Source organism: Pygocentrus nattereri, chromosome 4 (genome assembly GCF_015220715.1).
Source record: "Pygocentrus nattereri isolate fPygNat1 chromosome 4, fPygNat1.pri, whole genome shotgun sequence".
NCBI lineage: Eukaryota > Metazoa > Chordata > Actinopteri > Characiformes > Serrasalmidae > Pygocentrus > Pygocentrus nattereri.
The window spans coordinates 33,043,077-33,069,132 of NC_051214.1; the positions used below are offsets into that span (position 1 = coordinate 33,043,077).

The 26,056-nt window shown below is 38.7% G+C and overlaps 2 protein-coding genes across 3 annotated transcripts in view; one reads left to right on the plus strand and one right to left on the minus strand.

Moving 5' to 3' along the window:
* Positions 1–375: 375 nt before the first annotated feature.
* esr2a (estrogen receptor 2a) lies at positions 376–20,538 on the plus strand. The gene is made up of 10 exons (XM_017684025.2): positions 376–640; positions 5,860–6,416; positions 8,759–8,925; positions 10,099–10,215; positions 11,170–11,490; positions 12,661–12,799; positions 15,033–15,166; positions 16,031–16,214; positions 17,370–17,605; positions 18,990–20,538. Exons 2-10 carry the CDS (start codon positions 6,025–6,027, stop codon positions 19,025–19,027), a joined length of 1,728 nt encoding a protein of 575 aa, XP_017539514.1. The 5' UTR covers positions 376–640; positions 5,860–6,024; the 3' UTR covers positions 19,028–20,538.
* A 248-nt stretch (positions 20,539–20,786) lies between these two features.
* LOC108412110 (nesprin-2) overlaps positions 20,787–26,056 on the minus strand; it is a 132,918-nt gene continuing 127,648 nt past the window's right edge. For both annotated transcript variants that reach the window (XM_017684013.2, XM_037537746.1), the window contains 5 exons: positions 25,834–25,962; positions 25,037–25,228; positions 22,753–22,809; positions 22,576–22,625; positions 20,787–21,658 (listed from right to left, as the gene is read on the minus strand). In XM_017684013.2, the coding sequence (XP_017539502.1) occupies positions 21,448–21,658; positions 22,576–22,625; positions 22,753–22,809; positions 25,037–25,228; positions 25,834–25,962 (639 nt within the window). In that variant the 3' untranslated portion in view covers positions 20,787–21,447. The remainder of the gene's footprint in view (positions 21,659–22,575; positions 22,626–22,752; positions 22,810–25,036; positions 25,229–25,833; positions 25,963–26,056) is intronic.

Genomic DNA, 26,056 nt, shown 5'->3' on the forward strand with positions numbered 1-26,056 from the left:
TGTATTAGCTCTTAGCATTAGCATTAGTGCTACTGTTTCTATTAGTGTTTGGTATTAGCGTTCTTGTGTCTGGGTGTTTCTGCTTTTGAACGTCTAAAGGGAGAAACGCTCGGTCTTATTCTTTCTTTCTGTCCTGCTACATGGTCAAAGTCAGTAACTTCAGCTACTCAGGCCTTCAAAGGACGGACACTCACTCACTCACTCACTCACTCACTCACTCACTCTCTCTCTCTCTCTCTCTCTGTCATCTGCTTAGCCTGGTGATGGTTTGGCGGGAAAGGTCGGAGGTGACTCTAGTGGGCGGGGTTAATGGCGTGACGCACTGCAGGATAAGTAGGAGCGCTAATATGATCAAGAGAAAGCGAGAGGCGGAGAGACTGAGAGACTGTGTCAGTCAGTCAGTCAGTCAGCCTGCAGTGCTGAGCTTTAGTACAAAAGCACAGGCACTTGGGAACAGATGGACTTTAAGGCAGGCTGGCTTTCCTCTCGTTGTTTTCCTCTCAGTCACCCTGTGTACCGAAGGGCGCTGACACGTGGAGCAGTCCGCGGTGGGAGAGAACAAGTGAAGTCAGTTTGGGGACAAAGTCTTTCCCCGTGTCACTGTGAAGAGCTGTTAATGTCATTGAATCCGACGCAACAGGTAGGCAGACGGTGTTGCTATGCTCGTTTAGAAGTTTGTCTGTATTTGTTCAAGTTAGAGTTGTGGATATAGCTGACATCTGTTTGTTGACAGTTCAGTAATTGGCTATCACGATATCCAACACGCGTGATGTTGTTATCGCGCACACTTTGAAATATCGTTTATGGTTTTTAGTCAAACATTCAGCACTGTGCGTTTTTTAGGTACACAATGTAACTGTGCTTTCACGAGGTCTCACCAAAGTAGCACATTATGATACCATGAGTTGTTTTAGTCTTTGTTCTGAGGACTTTGCTGCTCTCACTGAAGGTTGCAGTGCTAGCCTTTCATGCTCAGTGTGCTGTCTCTGCAGCAGAAGGGTCTACTTAGGGGGAACCAAAGATATGATGCCAGTTAAGACTATCATAAAAACAGGGTTCCTGAAAGGAACGAATACTGCTGTACTATGGTACAAAAACCATCAAGAAGACAAAGATGTGCAACCACCAAAACATTCTAGCTATTTATTATTAAAAAAGTCAATAAGAACACTGAAATGCATGCACACGTGTTATCTTGTACTTCCTTGTATGTAGTTTACATGATGCCATAAACTGTTGGTATAATTTTAACATTTTTATAGCCACATTACCACAGTCCTGTCTCACGGTCAGTCTTTCTGAGGCATGTTGCGGACATAGCAGGTTGAATCAGTAAGACACTGTGTACAGATAAAATGTCAGGTTCCTCAAACAGGTTCACCTGGAATGCCCTCTTTTTCACACGAACTGATTTTGATTTTACTTTTTAACTCCACCTCAGTCTGTAGCTTCAGAGAAAATCCTGCTGGTGTTAGTTGCTCACGGAGAGGACGCGCAGTTAAACAGCCAAAAGGTAAAGTGCCAGGCTAAATGCTCAATCTGTCGGCAGATTTCATGTGACGGGCAGATTCATTGCTGAAGCCTAACTGTTGCCTGCATAGCACGCAGTAATTGAGAACTGTGATGCAGACAGAGTAGCTATAAACCTTTGGACCAAATGTACTTTATGCTAGAGGTGCCATATTATGTACAGCCTCCTTCAGAACAGTCTGAAAGGAGATTGCAATGGCGTAGATTAAAGACTGTAAGCCATGGTGTCCACATTGCCCTAAAATGTCTTGATTTGTTACTGTTCTTTGGACATCATACAGATTCCCTTTGCCATGGAACACTAGTTACTTGATTTGTGGGGGTGTCCTGTCACCAAAAACAGCCCGAAGGTCGATTATTTTGTGCTGATTTGTCTTTGTGGTGTATCATCTGTCAAATGATGAATGTTGGCTAATCCATAAAATCTTATTATAACGTTACTTACATGTTTTTGTAATTAACCAGTGTGTACAAGTAATGAAAGTTTGATGGGTAACTGATTTCTTTGCTTGTGGGTATTATTTTCTTATTGGATATTTTATTGTTTTTTATTGTTATTACCATGTTTTCATTTTACTTATTACATGTCAGCATTTGCCTTTTCGCTCTCTGTATTGTCCATTGCCAGTGTCATGTGCCAGTTGTGCAAGATGCTGACATGCGGTAGGCACGGTGCTTGTTATCACTGTCTGAGCTGAAGATGACTACGCTGAGATGTCCCTGGTTTTTGGGGAGTATGTTTCGACAATGATTTGCAAACAAAAAAGCCCTTATTCTGTTCCAAAAATGTCTGAAAAGTCATATTTTGGCTCATTTTTGCCTTCACCTCTTAAATGGCCCAATGTTTTATTACGTACTTTTCTAATCTAAGAATAGCTCTGTCACTTTTACATTGAAGTCCTTGTAGTTACTGAATAATAAGCCTTAGTATGTAATGAGCTTGGGATTTTAGGGGTTAATAACAACTCTCTCCAGTTATCACTTAGAATCAGAAAACAGTCCTGACTGAACTCTGTAATACTGAGCAATCAGGGGTGGAATGAGTGACAGTAAGTCCTCTGTATTTTGTCCTGCTTTTGTGGTCGTACTATAAAATACGTTCATTTTTTGAGTCTCTGTCCTCCCAATGATTCTGTTCTTTTAGAGTTCTTTGGGAAAATACTGAGTGCATTGCAAAACCTTCAGATAGATGCACTGATGCATTTTTATAACCCTATTAATATTGTTAATGCTTACACATTTCAGGCACTTGTTTCAGAGTGTGCTGAGCTATATTGGGTGTAAGGTTTTTTGTTTTTTTTTTCGGAATGTGACACACCTTTCTCATCAGAGATGGAAGTGCTGTAGGTCTGGTTCCCACTCCTCCTCTTAAGGGAATGGTTTCCCTCTCTGCCTCTCCCTTATCCTTTTTCCGCCTCAGAAAAGAGGGAGTGAGGGAAGCTGGAGTGGGGGATAGCACCGTGGCCTTGGGCTTTTGTTTCTGGTATGCACCACTGGCCAGGAGTTTCCTCTATCTGAAACTAACCTTCTCTTCTTTTTATATCCATTTAATTTCCTCATTCAGTTAGTATGTAAAACGACAAAAGAGTTGTGAAGTAAATAGACAGGTATCAACCCTTCAAACTCTACGGAACCTTCAGTAGGTTCAGACATTTTTACATAGTCGTACTGACATTCATAATTCATGGTAATTAAATAAAAATATTTATCGGCATCCAACAGATGTTTAGATTTGACTGATATTTATATTAGACATGTTTGTCATACTCCAAATGAGCATAATGACTAGGCTTCTCCAAAATATCTGTATTATATTGATTTTACTGAAATTGTTACCCTATACAAATAAATATTACATTTCTCTGTAAGGCTAATCCAAGTGGATCTGCTCTGAATTAATACATTTTATAAAATGTGTGTATTGGTCCTGGCACCAGCAGTTATGTATATGAAAAATATTGGATTTTGTCACCCGCCCACAGTTTCTATGTCAATGCATCCATAGTTCATACTGGCTGTATGACTCTTTGCCGGGTTGCAAGACATGGTTATTGGAGCTTGTAGAAAATACTTTAAAGAAGCCCTGCATTTCAATGGATCTGCACTGAGAAATGTAACACATTGAATTTACTTGATTCAAATAAATACACACACATTATCTAAGCTGCTAATAGTATTTTTAGGTAGTAAAAAATAATTTATTATTTTAGTTTTTCTTGTAAGTAGTCATCTTCGGGGGACTTTCAATATTAAAAAACAAAAAAAAAAAAACAACCATAAATGCCACTGCTGAATACGTTTATGCAGCAGATGTACTCAGCAGTAGCATAATTTCTATATTCTGTAATTTTTATTGGAGAAATAGTAGTGATTAACCAATTTACAGTCATAAAGTCTGAAATGTTTTGTTGATTTTTGAAGTGAAGATAAGGAAAAAAAAAGTCAAACAAGTAGTTTTTTTCTCAATATATTACAAAAAAAACACAGTAATTGTGCGTTACGTATGCTCTCTGTAGAAGATGTGTTAACTTATTTTGACTTACAATGATTTGACTGGAACACCAAAACCTTTTCAATCTGCAGAGATGATCAGTCCGTGGCCATGGCCAGGATAAGAGGCCGGTGAAAGTGATTGAGTGTGTAATGATGGATTCATTGACCAACTGTAGATATACCTCTTAGGTCATGCTGTAGAGAGTTTTTTTCATAGTGTGCTTTGTCTGGCATGGCTCAGTTTCCTCGCAAGTGTACTTGCATTTGAAAGCATTTCACAGGAAATTGCTTTCAGTGTTGACCTCCCTCTGTGACATATTGAATATGAAACTGAATACTAGAACTCTTTCAGCCAGGCAACTCACTGAGCTCTGTTAAGGGTTCAAAAGTCCTTGGCAGACTCAGGTCAGTTTAGCTTTGGTTGATCCTGTAGATCCTCTCTCCAGTTATTAACAGTGATGTGCTGGTAAGTAGAGCTGCAAAGTAGTTTCTGCTTCTTTTTACTTCTAGTTGCTACTTTTAAATATTTAAAAAATACTTTGAAATAAATCTGTGAAGTAGCATAGAATAATTAGAGCATTTTGTTTTATTGGCAAAGTACAACAACAGAAATAGTGCACACAGAAGGACATTTCAAAAATACATTTTCCTAAGAGCTAGAATGAAACTCATAAAACTTGGATTAACGGTCCCTGTGCCTGCAACTGCCAACAGTCAGCAAAAAGTTCAGTGCCTGGCACTTTTCAGTGTTATTTTATTGTAGTCTTGTGGAAGGGATTTACGCAGTCGTACAGCCATTCTCATTACTGATGTGAAACAGTTTGTACCTTTTGTGTTTGTAGAAGAAATTTGTGCTTTGTAAAAAGCACAAGATTCATTAATTGTGTAAATCTAGGATTATCTTGTTTGGTGCTGGTCTCTGGCTCTGTTGTTGTTGTTTTTTCGTACTTGAGTTGTTTGTTGTCTGAGCTTGTCACCCAGTCAGTCTACTTTAAGAACAGACTTTGAACAGTTATTAACCCAGGGATACATTGTTGTTCATACCTGCTGTAATATTAAGATACTGAATGCATTGTTTTTTCACTGTGAGTACTCTGTCAGTGTTTTGAATCAAGGCATTATCCAACAAATTGTGGTCAAAATAATCCAGATGTAAAAAATGTCACATGGAGAACTTGCATGTTTCTTAATATAACGGTATTACATTTTGTCCATATAGTTTAGACCTGCTGGTATTGACCAAATTGCTTCAGAGCTACCAAGTATTGATCAAAGATCAAATTCTGTCATTTACTATCAGGTTTCAATATCTTTATCAGCATCAGTGAACAAGTAAACATGCTTCTTCCAAAGTCTAGGTTTCTGATTGATTGTATAAACAATGTAAGTAATCTATTAATGTCAACTCTTACTTTAATTCTGGTTATTATTGCAGTCTGTAGAAATATATGATGTTTGATTAAATATTTTTGGTGTTAAAAATATTGTTCCAGTGTTAATATCAAACTCCAGGTATCAGTAGTGTTAAATTTGGATATTGAAGCAAACTTAAATATTGTATTAAATCTTTTTCTGCCAATGTTATTGTACAGTTTCTGTTTATTTGCTGAGTTTAACATGTTAGAAAAAAAGTGAATAGAAAATATTAAATATGCTGTAACTTTTGCACAGGCCACAAATTATGTGTGTTATCCAGTATGGTAAATTCAGCAAATTAATTTAGTATTTATGCATTGAAATGTGCAAAAGTGTATTTTCTGCAGAGGATCTGTCAACTACATGTAGAAAATCAACAACTGTATCTATCTTTCACTTATCTTCTTTTTATTTCTTCAGTGTATATGAAAGGTGCCCTGATGGAGATGCATTAATCCTCCGTTCAGTCTGACTGCTTCTGAAACCTCACATTTCTGATTGCTGATTAATTTTCCTGGTCTCCCTGATCCTGATGTCCCACGTTGATGATGTGACAGTTCTACACCTGGCCTGAATGCTTTTGCCATGTCTGAATCTCCGGAGGGAGATGCCCCCCTGCAGCAGGAGGCGGACTCCAGCAAAGCAGGGGGCCGAGTGCTCTCCCCTATGTTTAATTCCTCCTCTTCCCCCGTCCTGCCCATGGAAGGCCACCCCATCTGCATCCCCTCGCCCTACACGGATCTTGGCCATGACTTCACCACCTTGCCTTTTTACAGTCCCAGTATACTGGGCTACAATAGCACACCCCTCTCTGACTGCCCCTCAGTGAGGCAATCTCTCAGCCCTACCCTCCTCTGGCCTTCTCACAGCTACGTGTCCCCACTGACCCTTCACTGCTCGCAGACCCACACCCAGCAGAACCAGCTCAGCAGTGGATCCTGGCAAGATCTGACCCCCTACACAACTGAGGAGAACGGGTACTGCTGACCACATTAACTTGAATTTACCTGCCAACAGTTTACTTAAAGCTAACCTGAAATCAAAACAGAAATTCATTAAATCATTTAAAAGACAACATTCATGTTTTCATTAATCTTCAAAATGTAATGTAATGACTTGCTGGTAACACTATACATAAACCCTGCTACATAATATTGACATAAACATGCCAAAAGCATGTCATGGCAGATCTGTCATGACAACATATGCCAGGGGTGCCCAGTCCTGGTCCTATAGGTCTACCACCATGCAGTGTTTAGTTCCAGCTCTAATCTAACACACCTGATTCAGGTAATGAAGGCCTACAGGGACATCTAGATATAAGCAACAAGGATGTTGGATCAGAACCAGGATGGGACCGTGATTGGGCAACCGTTTCATATGCTGTTATGAGCTGAGTAGTAGAAAATTACGCAACATCCATTTTTTATGTCCTTTACGCAGTCCTAAGTCTCATTAAAGTTGAGGTTTATCATCTGGTTTGGTTGATATATACAATTGTGTATCATCAGCGTAGCAGTTGAAATTGATGCTGTTTACTGATAACGGTACCCAGTGGTAACATATATAATGTGAATGTCAATAATAGAGGTCCTAAAGCAGAGCATTGTGGAACACCATAATTTTCTTTTGTACTAACAGAGGATTTGCCATTTACACTCATGAACTGATAGCAATCAGTCAGGTAAGATCTGAACCGGGAAAGAGCTGCTACAAAGTTAGTGTTATTGTAGCAAGGTTCAAGTGTTATCGACTTGCCTCTGAAACATCTTCTGATTTTTGGCTATGTCACATTTCGTATGTTTCACCTTGCACAGATCATGTATGTATTGACTAACACAGACATGAGGACATATCGATGTGTGAATTTTATGTCATACAGTGTCAGAAAACCTCATAAGAAACTGATGATTTAGGTATGCAATTTGCCCAGTGCTATTTTTTGAAGTATAAGCTTGCATTACGTTAGTTGCATTAGCCTTGTAACTACTGCAAAACTAAAAAAAGCAAACTTCAGATACCAAATATGTCTTGGCTAAGGACACAAATTTTGGCTGTTTCTTTTGACTGATAACTGACTGTCATTAGTCAGCGGGCAGTTGCTGACAAGGAAGCCTACAATTAAGGATACATGCCATTAAAATATCAGTTAAACAACAGAAACTTCCAGATGTAAAACTGGCTGGCTGAGCTATATTTGAAGCCAGTGTAAATTGGTTGCTATACACAAACCTGCAGTCAAATGCAAATGTTTGAAAACCTCTGGCCAAATGACATGTTTTGTTGATTTTCTAAAGTGGTCATCTACAGGGAACAAACAAATATGACACATTTCTGCAAATTTTAGTCTCTGTATACTGAGTTTAACATATTGGGGGGGGGGGGGGGGTTTACCCAGGCTTCATTTTAGATATTTCCCCAATATGTTGAATTCAGCAAATAAACATTAATGGTGTAGGAAACTGTGCATCTCTAGAAAGGATATGTTAAGTTATTTTTGCTTAAAAAATCAACAAGACATGTCATTTGACCAGGGTCTGGCAAACCTTTTGCATGCATACTGTGTGTGCACACACATCAACTTCTGTAATCATTCTGTATTAATGCACTGACATATCGGAAGAGTGTTCCTAGTATGGACCTCAGTACTGATAGATCGGGCCAGGCGTCAAGTAAATGGCTCCAAACCATATTAAACACACATTTTTATCTGAGGGACTGGCGGCTTCCTTTTAATGAAAAAGTTCATGAAATAAGTTCATGAAGTGGACAAAATGACTGAAATATAATGATGGGCTACTGAAAGTTCTATTTTCTAAAGCTTCAAAGATACATTTACCACTCACATGTAGACAAACACAAATGGCATTGCCAGCCACTGCCATCCACCATGTCCTTCCCTATAGTTTCACACACTCTTGTCTGGTTTCCTCACATTGCAGTGCTTTCTCACACATTCTCTAGAGAACACATTGAAATAGTAGTCTGTCGAATTGCTTGTGAATTTTTTCTTGTGATGTGTTCCTCTCATAAGCGGTCCCAGAAGCCTGTTGCTCCCTCATGCTTACAATTTTAAAAAAAAACAAAAAACAAAAAAATTCCTCAGCTTAATTGATAAACCTGCCTAATTTAGTAAGAACTAGTATTTATTGAAAATGAAATAAATTTTTTTCAACCAATAGAATTGGTCAGACAATTGTTTATTGGTCAATTACTTGCATCTCTAGTCTTGGATACATCTGCAGCGATTGCTTTAATAGAAAAATACAAACTGTATCTTGTGTCTGATGACATGATTTGTGCTCTCCCTCTGCTCCAGCAAACCAATAGGGAAAAGGTCATTGGAATGTGGGGAGAGCTTTAGCTCCGTAGAGAGTAAAACAGACATGCACTTCTGCGCTGTATGCAGTGACTATGCCTCTGGTTACCACTACGGCGTCTGGTCCTGCGAGGGATGCAAAGCCTTCTTCAAAAGGAGTATCCAAGGTAACAACTCCCCCAAGAGAACTCATAACATGAAAACACACAAAAGCTTGCACATAAACATGCTTTTACTTACATTAGTGCTTATGGTGTAAATGACCCTTTTATTGTTGCAAGTACGCTGTGCTCTGCTTTGTTTACTGAGTGCCCCCTCCAACTCTGAAGGGTTTATCTGGCGTGTTTAACTTTGTCATTGTGACCTAGTGGCTTCAGTACTTCACTCATCCTATTCTTCTGATCAGGACACTATGTGAATGTTTTAAAAGTAGAAAAAAGCACTTGCTAACACACAGAGACACACTGGACACGTGATTAACTCATTGTCCTAATATGTCTTCGCATTACAGCCATTTTAATGAGACCCTCCTGTCTCCTGTCTGGGAACTTGAGGTGGTTTCTAGCCTCAAGGGATTTTAGAAGCGCAGCATGTTGTTCTTCCTTTAGAGTTAAACCAGAGCCAATAATGCTATTAGTTGCTGTTATTGTCTTTTTAAGTGTGTTGTCTTAGATGACCTCAGTTGCATCTGTTTTGCTCCCTTACGTTTTATGTCCAAAACTATTGAGACGCTCCTGATGTACTTTAAGGTACATCTGCTGCTGATGTGTTCAGGTGCACATACAGATGGTATTATTTCCATAAAAAAGTAGAATGAGATGGTTAGAGCATCAATGGGTCTCAGACTGGTCCTCACGGGCCCCCAGATGGTACTGATATTTGCTCCATCCTAACTCACAACACAAAGGGATTAAGCAAAAGATCTGACCATCTGGGGGCGCCCCAGTGGTACTGTGTTCTCTGATATACCTCTGCAATGAATTAGAGTGGTCTTTGTGATCCAGAACTAACCATCCAATATTAATTGTTATCACTGAGTGCAGTCAGATCCTCACAGCAGTGTTCTAAAATTTAGTGTAAAGACTTCCCAGACGAGAACAAATGAGTGGACAGACTCCCTATTAATAGCATTGACTTTAAAGAAAACATTGGATAAGCAGGTGTCTGCAAACTTTTGGACTTGTATATTATGTATTTAGTCTGTTATGTCCTGTTTTGAACTTAAATGTATGCCCCTTCAAATTTACACAGGCACATGCTGCCCCAGTTGTGAGGTTAAGATTATCTGAATGATTGAGTGCTATTAGTTGCTGTTCACGCATATTTTGTCTCTTGATAAGGCCACAATGACTACATCTGCCCTGCAACCAACCAGTGCACCATTGATAAGAACAGACGCAAGAGCTGCCAGGCCTGCAGGCTTCGCAAGTGTTACGAAGTGGGAATGATGAAGTGTGGTAATTGCCATTCTCTTTCTCTGTCTGTTTGTCTGTCTGTCTGTCTGTCTGTCTGTCTGTCTGTCTCTATTTGTTTTTCTGTCCATCCATTTCTCTGTATTCTCATACAATGCTATTGTCTACCAAGTTCCAAGTGCTGTTCTGGACATTGTCAGCTGTGTCAGCTGATTTAATAAAGTGATACAAATCTAGTATATGTAGGGTGATATGGTAATCGTTTGATTATTCTTGTGATTACTCATCACACCTCTGCACACACACACAAATAAAACATGAAAATCTGCATATTTTGTAAAATGAATGTACTTTCATGTTTTGTTTTACTGTTGTTTTTTGTTTATTGTTACTGTTTATTGTTATTTTTTTTAGCTGTGTGGATGGATGTGTGAATATCTGAGGTGGCTTACTCACAGCAGAAAAATAAATACTTAGCTCACAGCTGAATTAAACCTTTCCATCACTGCATATGCAATGATTTTATATACATCAGGGTTAATTCTCAAGCTGTTTAATAAGTTTGCAGGTGTTGTAGTAGTACTGTTAATTCATTGTTAGGTTTTGTAGTAACACTTTTAGTTCATTGTTAAGTTTTGGTTGAAAAAAAAAATTCTTGACACTGCAACGGAAAAGGATCCAATCGGGATAGATTTTCTTTGTGGTGTCTATACAGATAGAGCCAGTTGAGCTATTCCGTTGGTGAGGACTTCACAAGCTAAATTGAAGGCCTAACATATCAGACTAACTACTGGTATAATTAGTTTTTGATCTACAATGGCCAAAAGCTTTATGCTGACGTACAACAAGAGTCCCATATGTGCACTAGCACAAATTGACATTTATGGCCTGTATTGAAGACCTACCTCTAATAGTCAGGGTTTGCCACTGAATTAGCAGTGTTAGTGTGTACTTAGTGTAAGTTGATCCTTTGTGTGTGTGTGTGTGTCTGTGTTTTAGGTATGCGGCGAGACCGTAGCAGTTACAGTCGTGGAGGCCCACAGTCAAGGAGAGCGACACGTTTCCCTACAAGAGCAGTAACGGGTAGCCAGAGACAGGCAGAGCGGAGAGGCTTGCCACCCATTAGGGTAAAAGAAGTTTTTACTGCGACACTGAGCCCAGAGGAGCTCATAGGCCGGATTATGGATGCAGAACCGCCAGACATTTATCTGATGAAGGACATGAAGAAACCCTTTACTGAGGCTAATGTCATGATGGCACTCACAAAGCTGGCTGACAAAGAGCTCGTCCACATGATCAGCTGGGCCAAGAAGATCCCTGGTGTGTATATATATTTATGTGTGCTATTTTTCAAAGTTTTATTTGTCACATACGTAGTCATACACAGTACAACTAGCTGTGAAATGCTTGATTTCACATGCTTGTTTTTAATAAACACCTAAATAACTGGAAGAAGCTATTAGAACTTAATGGTAGCACATGAAAACATTCTGCTTCTCAACAAGCAATGAGACTCATCCATGTTGTTTTTATATTTTATTACTGCAAACAAAAGCTAAATAAAGCCTTTGAATCCCTGGTGGCAAACTAAATGAAGTTGTGAAAATGTTTGAAAATCATTTTGTAATTTTGGGGGGTGCACTGGGATTTATGTATTTAGCTGAATCATTATTTCATTCACAGTTCTGTCTGTTCACTGCTAAATTTGCTAAAGTTGTTGCCAGTTCAGAAGTGTTCTTCTTGTGGAACTGATAAATTTGAGGTGGTAGCTGATTAAGATGTGGGTGTTGTTCCTGTTTTTGTTCACTGAAGCATAGCGTGCTGCTCTTTGCTTTGTAACTAACAATATAAATAATCGTTTTCTAGGAGGTATGAAGGCACATTGTGCTGAGGCTGATGGAAAAAGGCACTAGTAGGGTTAGGAGTTGGAAGTCCATTTTTTAATCACCTTTTAACAAGAATGTGTTATTATATTAATACCGTTGATGGAGCATCATCAAATAAGCTCATTAATGGATGAATACTTTAGTATTTGCATTGTTGAGTCCAGCTTTTCTTCTTTTAACTAAAGCACTTCACTTAAGATGAGCTAGAGAAAGATCTAAAAGTTGGAGCTCATGTTGCAGCTACTCGAACAGGAAGAAATACATAGCTAACATCACAATACACAATGTAGCTGTGGGGTTTGCAGTTACAGTTGTATTAAGGTTGGATTGGATTCATTATTTTTCTCTCTTGTACCCAGTCCAGCATTTTCTGCTGTACTGGTTTGGTACTGTTATATGGTAATGGTGCCATCTCCAAATCATATCCTCACAGCAGTGTTCAAACATCTAATGTAAAGCCTTCCCAGAAGAATAGAGGCTGTTACTGCAGCAAAAGCAGGCAAACTTCCTGTTAATACCCTTGATTTCAGAGTAAATTTTGATAACAAACATTTGGGTGTATAGTGTAAGTATGTGCTTTCTAACACTGTTTTTGTGTGTGCAGGTTTCATCGAGCTCAGTCTCTTTGACCAGGTCCACCTGTTAGAGTGCTGTTGGTTAGAGGTGTTGATGTTGGGGCTGATGTGGAGGTCTGTTAATCATCCTGGAAAGCTCATCTTCTCCCCTGATCTCATTCTCAGCAGGTACAGCGCTATTTGTTTATCCTACATTAAGGCTCATATCTGTTTCGTCTATATGTTTGTTCATTGTTCTAAGTTCAGCAGTACATGAATTGTGGTTGATTAACCATTACGCATTAACCAGCAAATAAACAACTATTCCTCCAATATTATTGTTTAAAACAATGAGCCTCATTCACCAATATCTTCCTAAGTCTTCTTAAATGTTTTGTTGAGAAAGGTCCTAAGAAAAGTTCTTAGACTGAAGAATTGTTGGCACCTTTGTAATCTTGAGTGTGTCTTAGCAAAAACTGTGTAAGTGGGTTTTAAGAAGAAATTTCTTCTTAAGAATGGTTGGTGAATGAAGCTCAGTGTTAATTTGGTTCCATTTCCAATGAACGACAGTTCCTATTTGAATAGGTTTGTTTATCATTTAAGTTGAGAAATGTCTTTGAATTGTAAGAGGCAATAGGCAATTGTTTGAGATACACCCACTGAAAATGAAGAGAGCAGCTGTAATAGTGGAGCTTGGAGATGTGAGGAAATCACACATGGGTGTGCAGTATTATAGAGAAGGTTGTAGAAGCGTGACAGCTTTTAGGAGCTACTGAGGTCCACTGAACTAAGGCTAGATTGAACTTAGGCTGATAATTAGTGATAAATATAAAACTTTAGAATATAGAACTTGGCAGTTAACTATAGATCTGGCTCACCAGTTAAGCTGATTGCTGATTGTCAAGCATCGTGTGATTTTAAAGGATGTGTCAAATGGCCAGCACATCAGACTTCACATGCACAATTTTCATTCTGTGCCACATGCTGATTTCTTCACATTCCACTAGTAAGGCTTGCTGCTTTTGACCGTGCTTTGACCCTAAATTTGACAAACCTTCTATCTTTACTCCAGTAGTTTGACTCAGTGGCTTGTGAAAGAGCACAGGGAAAAGTAATGCTCTCTACCTTATTCACACCAGTAATTTAGTAGATCTGATTAAATTCTGCTGCAGTCATTACTAGCCAGTTTTAAGTATTGCCGAAGGGAGCCTTTGTTATTTTTACAGCGTAAATAATGCATTTTCTCACAATAAAGCAGCCTGAATGCTATTTCCCAGAGTAATGGGACTTTATGACATTAATGTTGTTCTATGCCCTACTCCTTTCCTGTTCTCAGTTAATGATGTGCTATGACTCACATGCCATGAACTCTAAATTTGATAGCTGCAGCATGTTCCAAAAATTTGGGATGGGAGCATGTGTTACATCTCCTTGCCTTGTAGTGACACATATTAATCATTAGGGATACATGTTCATCATATGGGGTACATGTTTTCAGGAGAAGAGAGGTCTGGACAGTAGGCAGGTCATTCTAGCTCTCTCACTCTGATCACATAGCCATATTGTTGCAGAATGCATTGTTATAGTAAAATAAGTATGGGCAGCATCAAAGCATCATGTATTGCTCCAAGGTGAATGCAAATGTTAAGTGTTAATGGTGGTTTTGCAGATGTGCAGGTTACTCATGCCAGGGCACTTCCCCATACCATGACAGACCCTGGCTTTTGAGCTTTACACCGGCAACAATCTTGATGGTCTTTTCGTCTTTGGCCTGGAGAACAAGATGTCCATTATTTTCATAAACAGTCTAAAAGGTTGACTCGTTAGACTACAGTACATATTTCAGATGAGCTTGAGCTAAAATAAATCAGCTGTGGTTCTGGATGTCTGCTGTGCATGAATGCATAGTAACGAGCAGTGCTTACTGAGCACTGTTTATTAAAGTACTCCATTCATTTTGAGACATCCAGGACAGGATATGTCATGACAATGTTTTTTTTAAAATGCAATGCTGTCTAAGGGTTAAAGGTCACAGGTGGTTTTGTGGTAATGCTTTTTTTTTTGGTGTTGCTCTTTATGAATGCGATTTGTCTCGATTCCCTGAATCTTTTGATGATCTTATGCACTGTGGAAGGTGAAATTGAAGATTTCCATTGAAGAATGGTGTTGGATTATTCACTGATGAATTTTTTCAGGGGGGCAAAGTACCAAGCCCAATCTTCTCAATGGTCTAGAACTTTTCTGTTTGCTCCTTTTGTACTCCCCCTTTAAATGTGTGAGCATGATTGCTTCATGTGTTTAGAATTGGTTTTTAACATTTCACAAAATTTGTAGTCCTAAAAGCAGTGAGGTTCTAGGATTATAGTCATATTTGGTATCAAGTAAAGCTCTATAAAACTAATGATACTTTGTTGCTGGGCAGGGATGAGGGCAGTTGTGTGCAAGGCTTCGTGGAGATTTTTGACATGCTGGTGGCGGCCACATCCCGATTCAGAGAGCTGAATCTACAGCGAGAGGAGTATGTCTGCCTCAAGGCCATGATCCTCCTCAACTCTAGTAAGTGTGCCTATGTGTAGTCCTTATATACAGGGTGAGTCAAAAGTCACAGGACACTTTTTATTTTATTATCTCTGGGGTCATCTCAAACAAATTGTGTACACTGAGAAAATCCACAACAAACACCACCTTCAGCACCGCATCGTGGAGGCTTGAGACAGCATAAAAAATAAAATATAACGGTGTCCTGTGACTTTTGACTTACCCTGTATAACATGGTGTAGCTTCATCGATATCTCAAAGTATTCTAAAATGCAGAATTTGCATGTGATTACTCCAACATTTATTTATTTATCGATTTATCCATCCCTTCATTGTGTTTGTGTATGTGTGTGTAAGTGCACATATGTGTGTTTGGGATCGCAGCGTTCTCTTGAATCTGGCCCTCTTCCACATCCCTGTAACAAGTGGTCTTTGATCAAGGCCCATAGATCTTTCAGAAGTTTTACTGGAATCCTGTCTTTAATTGAAGGGAGTGTTGGCCAGAGAATCACTCACACGCTGTAAATGTCTATTGAGAACAACATGCTTGCTTTGAGACTTTCTCAGCACATATATCAATTTCACTTAAAATGTATAAGTAACAGGCGGTGTTTTGATACTGTTGTTTGTCGTAGCGAGATCCTATTTTTTTTCTCTGATTCCCCTAAACCTTTATCTATGTCTCTTGTATTGTTCTGTGCTTCACAGTGAGATTATGAAGATCTCTTTGTTTTTCATTACTTTCTCTCACTAGATAGTTTTAGAATAAACAAAAAAACATATGTTCTGTTTACTTGGCAAATGCTTGGCCTTTTCAAATCTTTTTTAGGAGTAGGGATGTGACTGTGGTGTAACTGGCCATGTGGCTGTGTGCTATTGCAGATATGTGTCTGAGTTCGGCCGAAGCAGGAGAGGAGCTGCAGAGCAGGACCAAACTGCTGCAGCTGCTGGACTCAGTGACTGATGCGCTGGTGTGGGCCATCTCTAAGACGGGCTTGAGCTTTCAGCAGCGCTCTGCACGCCTTGCACACCTGCTCATGCTGCTCTCACACATACGCCATTTAAGGTACAGCCCCTTGCACATCTTCTCAGTAGGTGGAAATTTAGATACCAGGTCTGGGGAAAAATTGAGTTACTGATAATAATAATGATAACATTTTGTTGATTGATGATGCACGTTTGAGGTGTTTTTGTGCTATTGAATGTTCTGTTGAGGCTTGGATTTTGAGCAATTCTTTCTTCTGTATGCTGAGAAGTGATATGTACATTTAACTTGCTTGACTGTGAATTGGAAGAAATCTTGCCTTTCACACATAATTGTACAAACCAGAACCAGGAACAATTAGAGGATTTAGCTAGTGCATTACATGTTAGTAATTGGGAGTAAAAAGCCATGAGACATCATCTTATAAGTAAAATTGAGCTTTTAGGTGTATGTAATGAATAGAGGCAAGTTATATTAAATGATAAGAATAAATGTATTGTGATGATTCTGGTGTTATTGCCCAGTTACATTTTTTTTTTTTTGCCCAGTAGCAACACAAAACAACATGTCTATTGACATCAAGGTTAATCTAAGAGTTTGCTACAGAATATCCCATTGCTTTATAGTCTAGAGAAAGTGCTTTATTATCTTATTGATAACAGTGGCTTACATTTTACAAGTCTTTAATTACTTACTTAAACTGCTGAACTTCTACTTGTACACCTGAATGAGTGAATCAAGCTTTCGTGAGCATCTTTGTGTGAGATCTAGTGGATATATTAGGCTTGCAATAAAACTCTGCAGGTTTTAATACTAATCAGGAGCAAATGAAGAATCAGATAGTTGTACACTATTACTGCAGACGTTTAGTCAAACCTTTGTGTTTTATATGGATAAATGCATTACTCACCACTATCTCCCTGCTTTATCATCTTATTTTTAAGTTACTGTGGCTTGTACACTGTACATACAGTGTAAGTCAGTATAGTCAGATATTGTATATACTTTTCATATGATCTGATTACCCCGCGACCCTGACGGAGAAGCGGAAAATGGATGGATGATCTGATTAATCAGTTACGCAGTTTAACCTCCAGGGGTCTTCATAATGAATCTCCTTGATTTCCTTGTATTTCTTTACTACTGTCAGTATCAGTAGTTATGCAGGCTTTAATCAGTTTAGCCAGTTTTTCTGATCTAGACTGTCTTCATATAAACAGTCTTTTCTCACTTTAGTAACAAAGGTATGGACCACCTGCATTGCATGAAGATGAAGAAGGTGGTGCCTCTGTATGACCTGCTGCTGGAAATGCTTGATGCTCACATCATGCACAGCTCACGCTTGCCCCACGCTGGTCCAAGAGAGCCCACTGTTCCCAAGGAGAGCCCCCAAGAACAGGAAGCTTACAACTTCTCCTCTCATCAGTGGCCCCAGCCTGGTGTAGAGGGCCCTGTGGAACTCAGCCAAACTGGTAAACTCTATATTTTACACATTTATTCATATAACCATTGTTTAAATGCTGAATTGTCAATGTCTTGCATTATAGATTTTTTACATTAAAGACAACAAGGACATTTTTAACAATTAGTTGAGCCAAAAGCATCTCTACCATTTTCTTAGCCATTATGTCATTAAAGAATTACAACCGCATTTCCAAAAAAGTTGGGACACTGTGACAAACTGTAAATAAAAACAAAATGTGCAAATAATTTAAACTAAATATTTAAATGAAAATAGTACAAAGACAACATATCAAATGTTGAAACGGAGACATTTTATTGTTTTTTAAAACATATATTTGATGCCAGCAACACATTTCAAATGGGGTTGTATTATGCTCCACTTAAGACTCTTAGGACTAATGGCACTATTGTGTACGTACTGAGATCCATTATTTGTAGGTAGAAATGGTGACCTTAGATACGTACCAAATGACTTTCCTGTAATCCCATTTATCTGTCATATCTCGCCAACCTAATCATAAAACAGAAAAAACTTGCAGGTTTGACTTTTCTGATTATGAATGCTGTGAGTCAGAAATGCATTTATAATAAACTTAGTACATATCTATTTTATTACTCTCAAACTGCTTGTCCAGTTTATCCGATGGACTAATTTCATGAGGGCAAGTCTTGCAGTACCTGGGCTGTCCAGTCAGCTTAGTTTTGGATGAAACAGTTAAACGGGGTCTGCTAGGTTAGATTGCCAACAGCCAGCCAGAGTTCAGCTGTGATTACACTAACATTTGTTGATCAATACCTAATCTTATCAGTCGTATCCAGTGCACATTGCAGTTGTGCTGTTTTATTTGCATAAAGTCTGCTGCAGAAACGTCTGTTCATGACAGCAATTAGACAATAATTAAACTGGGCTGGGCAGATGTGCGGGTTTGGCTAGACTGAGCCACTGGCTAAGAGTGACACACGTTATGACACAAGTTGAAACCCAGTGATGCTGCTGCCATCTGTGGTTGGATGTCCAAGAGAGCTCAGTGAGTAGGAACTGGTCGTGACTAACAACTGCAGAGAGAACTGGGCAAACATTCAGAAAAAAGAGAGAATCACAGGCTAATCTGGCTGCTTCTTCTTAGTTAGACAGCACTTCACTTTGGGTTTTCTTAAATATTTTGGCTGCTATCTCGGCTGCGGTGAATAGAAAAAAAGCTTTGCCACAAATAAGCAGATCATTTATTTATATACAAGTTGTTTACAACGAATGAATGAAAAGTTTAAATACACATTATGTGGTTAAAAAAATGAGATGTGATATTGGCTACTTTAATATATTCAACCATTTTGCTGACCATGCTGAAATGTTAGGTTCCTCACTCATCATCTCTCCTTTTCTTTTGCCAGTGCACAAAAGTGACCTTAGCATTGTGAAGATGGACTGAAGCAACACAGGAAGTAGATGTTTTTGTCAAGAGCACTCATTTTCTGTGGAACGAAAGAGGTCTTCATACAAAGCATGAAGGCTCAAAGAACCGATCACCTGTACAAAGCCTTTTATGAAAATGAGGATGGCAGAGTTACGCATTCCTGGAAGTCATCAGTGGTCATATTCAGTGGTTTCACACGCTCACAGAACAACCTGCATACTTTGAAGCCAAACGTAATGCATATATTGTGTGTCTTCTAAGCCGTTCTTTTATATAGTACACTAGGCTGAAATTTCTCTGGCTATTCTTATAGGACAATCCTAACTTTCCACTGTGATTATGTTTGAATCACAGGTCTATAAAAGTGACATGAGTCACTCTTGCACTGTAAAATTTAGTTATGACCCCGAAACAGGTGTTCTGACCAGTTGTTGTAATCACCATCTTGTGCCTGTACTATAGCTTTAAAGCTTTTGTAATTTTGGACTAGTATTTAGCCTTAAGCCTTATTCTTAGGCTTTACGATTGAGACGCCCCATTTACAGGGTAAATCCAAGACTACTGTTGGCTTAATCTGCCAAATATGCACTAAATACATCATGAAATATCACATAAGAGCTGTCAGTGATGTAAACAAAATCTTACGCTTAAGTGCACAGAATGTAATATTGAGAAATGTTGACACAGTTATGTAAATAAATCTAAACCTAATTTGCCATAGACAGTTTTGTACTTCAGCAATTAAGGTGTCAAAACCTTATCAGCCAAAGACAAACAGCAAGCCATCATGTTTAGTGCGTGACACAATAGCCAAATTTACTACTATATGATGACATGCAAGTAGTTTGATGAGATGCTCATCACTGTCATGGTTTACAAAATATTTAGGCAGCTTCTAAATGTAAAGCAGTAGCATTATGCTCTTCTCACAGTTTTCTGGTTTAGGGTTTTTTCCTAACTGTGGCCTGCAGACTGATGAGTGATGTAGTATTCTGTTCTTGGCTGTTATCCACCAAAATCACTAGTGGCTAATGTCTTGTGCAAGCAAAGCCAAGCTTTTGTTTTTATTTTTAATATTACTCTTCAACACTATTCAAACCTGGGAACCTGTAGGGAGAAAAAGATGCAGAATTTTTGTAAAGAGTCACCTGTGGAAAGCTGCACTTTTTTACATTCCAAAAAAAGATGAAAAAATGTTTTTCATGTATCGAATTTCTGTTGAAATGCATGTAACTTGTTTCACCATCAACGGCTAGACGCAGGAGAAAGCACAGATCATACGACAGCTATGGATTTGAAGCTTTAATGCTTAGTTGTATCAGTGGTAACCCATGACTGCATGAAGTTCATTCTAACGTGCTAAGTCTGACATTGGTTTGTCTTTTGGTGAATGTTGTAGCTGAGCATGGATTCTTATTTAACTGGAGACAAGCTTGTGTAAACTGTGTTACAGGGTTATCAAATACCAAATGTTCATCCTTACAAGGTTCTCATCATTCAATAAAATGTCGTGTCATCTTCAAAAATGTGTAATTTTTTCATTGGTACTATTGTGATATTTCCTCTGTTACTAGTTATTTTGGGTCATGTCCAGATTGGACCAGTGCTAAATATTCTGTATTAACACTGCGTCAGTGCCTTGCTCTTCTTTTGAGCAGTGTCTGTTACAAGTTTTGTCACATGCCATTATAAACCAGCTTGATATTTTCATTTGGTCCATAATTATTATTATTTGCACACACGTAGTAATGAAGTAAAAGACAAAAGTTTGGAATCACTTCATTTGAATAAGAATGTTTATTGCCAAAAAAGAGAATACATTCAATTACTTGTCAAAAAATATATGTTACTGTACACACAAATGTCCTCTTGGAATTCACGTACTACAGCGCACTCTCACTGATCCATATTCTATTTACACTAAAGCAACTAAGGGATAATGGCACAACATGAATATATAAATTGCCAGTTTGTAATGTTTCATGACTTCACACTCACATTATCTGGAGTAACAACAGTCATTCTGTCTCATTTGCATCATTCTGTGGCCTCTATTTATCTCAGCATGTTAAGCAGACACACACAGACATGTAGATTTGAAATAATGACCAGACAACTGATTACCATTATTCTCAAACTCAGGCTTCCATTTGAACCATAAAAATCTGTTTTGCATGATTATAAACCTGCATGAATCAGTGACAGTCACATTAGTACAGGGACACACATGCAACCTGATTGGACTGGATCTATAGCATTAGAACGTCTCAGTAGTATGGCTCTCACTGGGGAATAAATAGTAAAAAAATTAATTTATAAATACAAAGGTTAAAAATACATTTTTGGACAGTAGCAATATGAACACCTTAGTGCTTTGGGAGTTTGGATTGGTCGGCGTTGGAAGCAGGCCAGCCTGATGGTCAGTGTGTGTGTTGTCATGTGGGAGGAGGTCCGTTGGTGTAGCGCAGCATTGGATAGAAAGAGCGGGCAAAGTTATTGGAGAGAGTGCAGCTGTAGTCTTGCTCAGACAGCGGCACCAGGCAGGCTAGAACCAGTAGCAGGAGGAACAGGAGGTGCAGGGGGAAGGCGGCTCGCAAAACCCGAACGAAGAAAGAACGCTGAGGGGAGGGGTCCCTCTTCTCCACCCTGGAATATTTCAAACATTTTATTAAAACTGACATTTCCCTTCTTCTCTCTACAACCAACTGTAATATATAAAAGACAACACAGGACTATTCAGCATTTTAATGTGCTTTACTATTCTATTAAAATTCAAACTTATTTATAGACAGTGACCTAAGCTTTGGTGATATAACAATATAATCACAATAGATCATATCTTGATAAGCCTATGTGATTATATTGTAGGTATCATCTAGTACAATGTTTCTCAAATCTAGTCCTGGAGGTCCACTGTCCTGCACATTTTAGTGTTTTACTTGCTTTTACACCCACTTCAACTCAGTGAGGGCTTGTAAATGAGCTGAGTAGTTGGATTATCTGTGCTGGGAGAAGGTGAAGGGCAGTGGTTCTCACCGGCTAACGATGAGAAACATCGGTCTAGTACCCAGCTTCCCAAAGTGTGGCCTTCAGGCCAGAGAGAGGACATTAAAATTGGCCAGCCAGAAATAACCTAACACCACCTGCTCACCCAATGGGAGAACAAACATAACTTAATAAAATATCTTTTCAAATTCCAATTTTCCTTTCAAATAGTATTTTTGAAGTATTTAACTAATTGAATATAGTGTAATATTATAAAATACATTTTTAAAAACTTGATTTAAAACTTGCTACTTTATTTCTTTTTTTTTGTCTTTTTGGCCCTCAGTCCACCATTTACAATATTGTTAGGGAACTGTAAACTGGCCAAATGGCAAAAAAAAAAAAAACTTCCAAAAAATCTGTGTTGTGTAAGTATCATTCTATTATTTTTTTAATATGGGTCAACCCTATAGTAGCTGTAATCACAGCAAAATGGTCATTACATTAATATTTGGACATCTATTCAAATAAGTCTTAATAGCTACTGCTGTTCAATCTTGTACAAAGTTGTACAGTACCTGCTGGAGCCTAATGATCTACTCCCAGCACCAGCCTCAGCTGCCAGCTCCTGCAAACACACAACACACACAGATAAGCTCAGTGCTACATCCACACTCTGTTGTAGTGAAAGTGCAGAATTTTACTGAGAAGTTCTGCCTGTTGGAGAATGATATGCAGCTCAGACTGCAGCCTACCTTAGATGAAGATCCCAGACCTTGTCCTTTACTTACGGCCACTGCCTCAGATGACTCCTGTAAAAAGATACAAGGCAAAGGTTTTTGCAATGGGGTAAAGGGCATGTAGTAAGTGTGCATAATCATATATATTGTACTTCTTCCTGTTTATATTTTATCAGTAAATTGCAATGTACTCTGGTTATGACATACAGTATTATACAAGCACTCTAAGACCACTCTTTATTTATTTCCAGTTTAACAGCCATTAAGTACATTTACATTTATGGCATTTGGCTGACGCTCTTATCCAGAGCGACTTACAATTTGATCATTTTTACATAGGTAGGCCAGGGGCGGTGTTAGGAGTCTTGACCAAGGACTCTTATTGGTATAGTGTAGGGTGTTTGCCCAGGTGGGGATTGAACCCCAGTCTACAGTGTAGAAGGCAGAGGTGTTAACCACTACACTATCCCAACCACCAAGTACAATTTATTTATTTCTCAGTTTGAGGGAAAAAGCAGGAACAATCTCAGAAAATTACACAGAAGGCTCAATAACTAAATATAAAATGTAACTTCTGTATTTAGTGTGTCCCCTCTTTGTCTTCATTACAGCTTCCACTGTATTCAGGAGACTTGCTTTCAGTTTTTCAAAGAATTCTGCAGGGATATTTTTCCACACCCCCAAAGTTCAGTCTTAGAACTTGGTTGCATTTTCTGCTTCTCATGATCCATGTACTCTCAAACACTTTCAGTGATGTTGGAGCCTGGACTCTGGGGTGGTCAGTCCATTGTTCTGACAATACCAGCAGCTTGTTTGATTGATTTGCAAATGTTCTTTTTGTCATTTTCCTTTTCCCAGTAATGCAACCTTTCAGCAGATTGTTTTTTTCTGTCCTGAAGCGAGAGTGGAGATTGATCTTCTTCAAAGATGAAAGCTTTAAGAGCTGTTTATCTGTCAGGGACAGATTTTGTGGTCTACCAGGTTTTGCACATTTGGTAGAGTGCCATTTTCTCTGTATCTATTGATAAACTTCAGTTATGGAAACTCACTTATTTTGCTTGTCTTCCTCATGCAAGTGGATTATCCTATGTTTAATCTTCCCAGAAATGTTTCATGAAAAATAACTGGAAATAAAAATGTAAAAAAATGAAGGGACGTTCTGTACTTTACAACAGAAGAAAATACATTGCTGGTCTCTGGATGTAATGCAGTCTTACCTAATGCTACTGCAACATTAATGACCTGCATCATTTTGATGAAGATAATTTTGGTTTGTTGGATAATAATAAATAAATAATCATCTCCACAGATGGCAGGAGAAAACCTTTTGTTCTCATCAGAACCTTTTATGTTAAGCAACAGCACAATAAGCACTTTAAACCAGCTCCCATCATTCTCTCCAAGGATCTTTCAGAAAGATTTGAACGTTTGCAAGCAAACCAAAAGTACCATACTGCGCACACACCCACACACACACCCACACACCTCCACCTCTCCCATCTCTGCTTGTGCTTTTGCTCTCTGCCTCATCAATAAACAAATGCATCATCTCACATCATTCAGTGGGATGTTCTAGGAAATATTTTGAAGCACATACCAATTATCAGCCTATTCTAAAATTTGACTAATTCTTCAGTGGAAAAATAGTGAAAAAAAAGCGTGCTTAATATCTCTGAATTTCACCATAATTCTTAGGCTCATTTTTCTTTGGGGTTTACATTCAAGCTCACTGGTGCTTTTGGAATTAGGCTGCATGGAACGGCCTAGAACGCCAGTGAGCTTTGGTAAGAGAGAAAAACATCAGTTTCCAAACAAGCACAGCAAACGTGTTTAAACAATAAAGTGAAATGATAGTAGATAATTCCACTACTGATCCTCCTATAAATAAAAATAAAAGAAATTCTAATTTTATCACATAAAAGTGGCAGATTGTCACTGTTGGAACAAAATCATGTATCTCCAAAAAAACAACATTACAAGAGAAGGAAAACATTTTTAATGTACGTTAAGATTTTTGTATCATTTCTTTTGGTCTGTTTGTCATGAAATGTCAACACAGTGTAAACACAATGTAGAAAATGGAAAATACAAGGTTTTGTTCCAACAGTGACAAAATACAAATCATTATTTTAGGATTACTGCATAATCAAGAGGAAAAGCTTAAGACAAATGTATGAATTTATATGATTATTTCTCCTATTCTTTGCCTTAGTAAGGCAGCATTTACTTCCAAGATAACCAGTCTAGTGCTTTCAGTCCCTGATTTGGCAACAATTTTAAATCGACACTTTTTCCTCACCAGTCGCTCTTGCACAGTCTGGAGGTCCTGCCTGACTTGCCGTAGTAGCAGACGTAATTTGATGCCAATGACATGGAGCTTCTCTCTGGCTTCGGAGTTATCGTCCTCCCCTGACTCTGGGAGCAGCTCTGAAGCGATCTCCTGCAGAGAGCCCACTTGCTTCTGCCTGTTTTTCAGCTCATCTTCCAGACACTGCCACCAGGGGGTGCAATACAGGACATTAAAGCAAGCTAATTAGTGAATGTGCACAAAATAGATAGTGTATGTTCTGTAATTTGTGCACTTTTGCAGATTTTATAAATAAAAGTATAGCTACTCAACACCACATTGCGTTATTGTTTTGAGTCTCTCATTACACACACACACACACACACACACACACACACACACACACACACACACACACACACACACACACACATATATTCCACAAACAGTGGAATAGATGTTATGTATGCTAAAACAAGGTCTATGTTAGGAGTGTCCAGTATGGTCTGATGATGTTCCTACTCAACATCCTGTTTCACCAGTGTGCCAGGTTGAACAGGTGTGTTAAAAGCAGGAAAATCACCAAACCGTACCAGACACTAGCCCCCCAGGACCGCAGTTCACCACCCTTGATCTATGTGCATGTAAGGCAAAATGTTTTGCCTTACATACACATTATTTTTTTTGCCTTACACTAGGATTTTTTCAGTATTTTTTCTGCTATAGATGCTGCTGTGAATGCCAGGTACATCATATGAATGAAAAAGCTAACAGTTCAATTTTACAGCAAGAAATGGTTTCAGTCTCACCATCAGTGCAGTTCTGTGTTCCTGCAGCTTGGATGGCGGTACAGAGGGGTCAAGTATATTTATAGTGTATCTCCTGCTCTCAGCGTGGGCCAGCCACAGCAAGAGAGAATGCAGCATTTCATGGAACTCCTAAAAAGCAGAAAATCAAATCAAATTTTCCCACACCTCACCTGTACTCAATCAGTCAGACACAGATATAAGTACAAACCACAGACTAAACTCA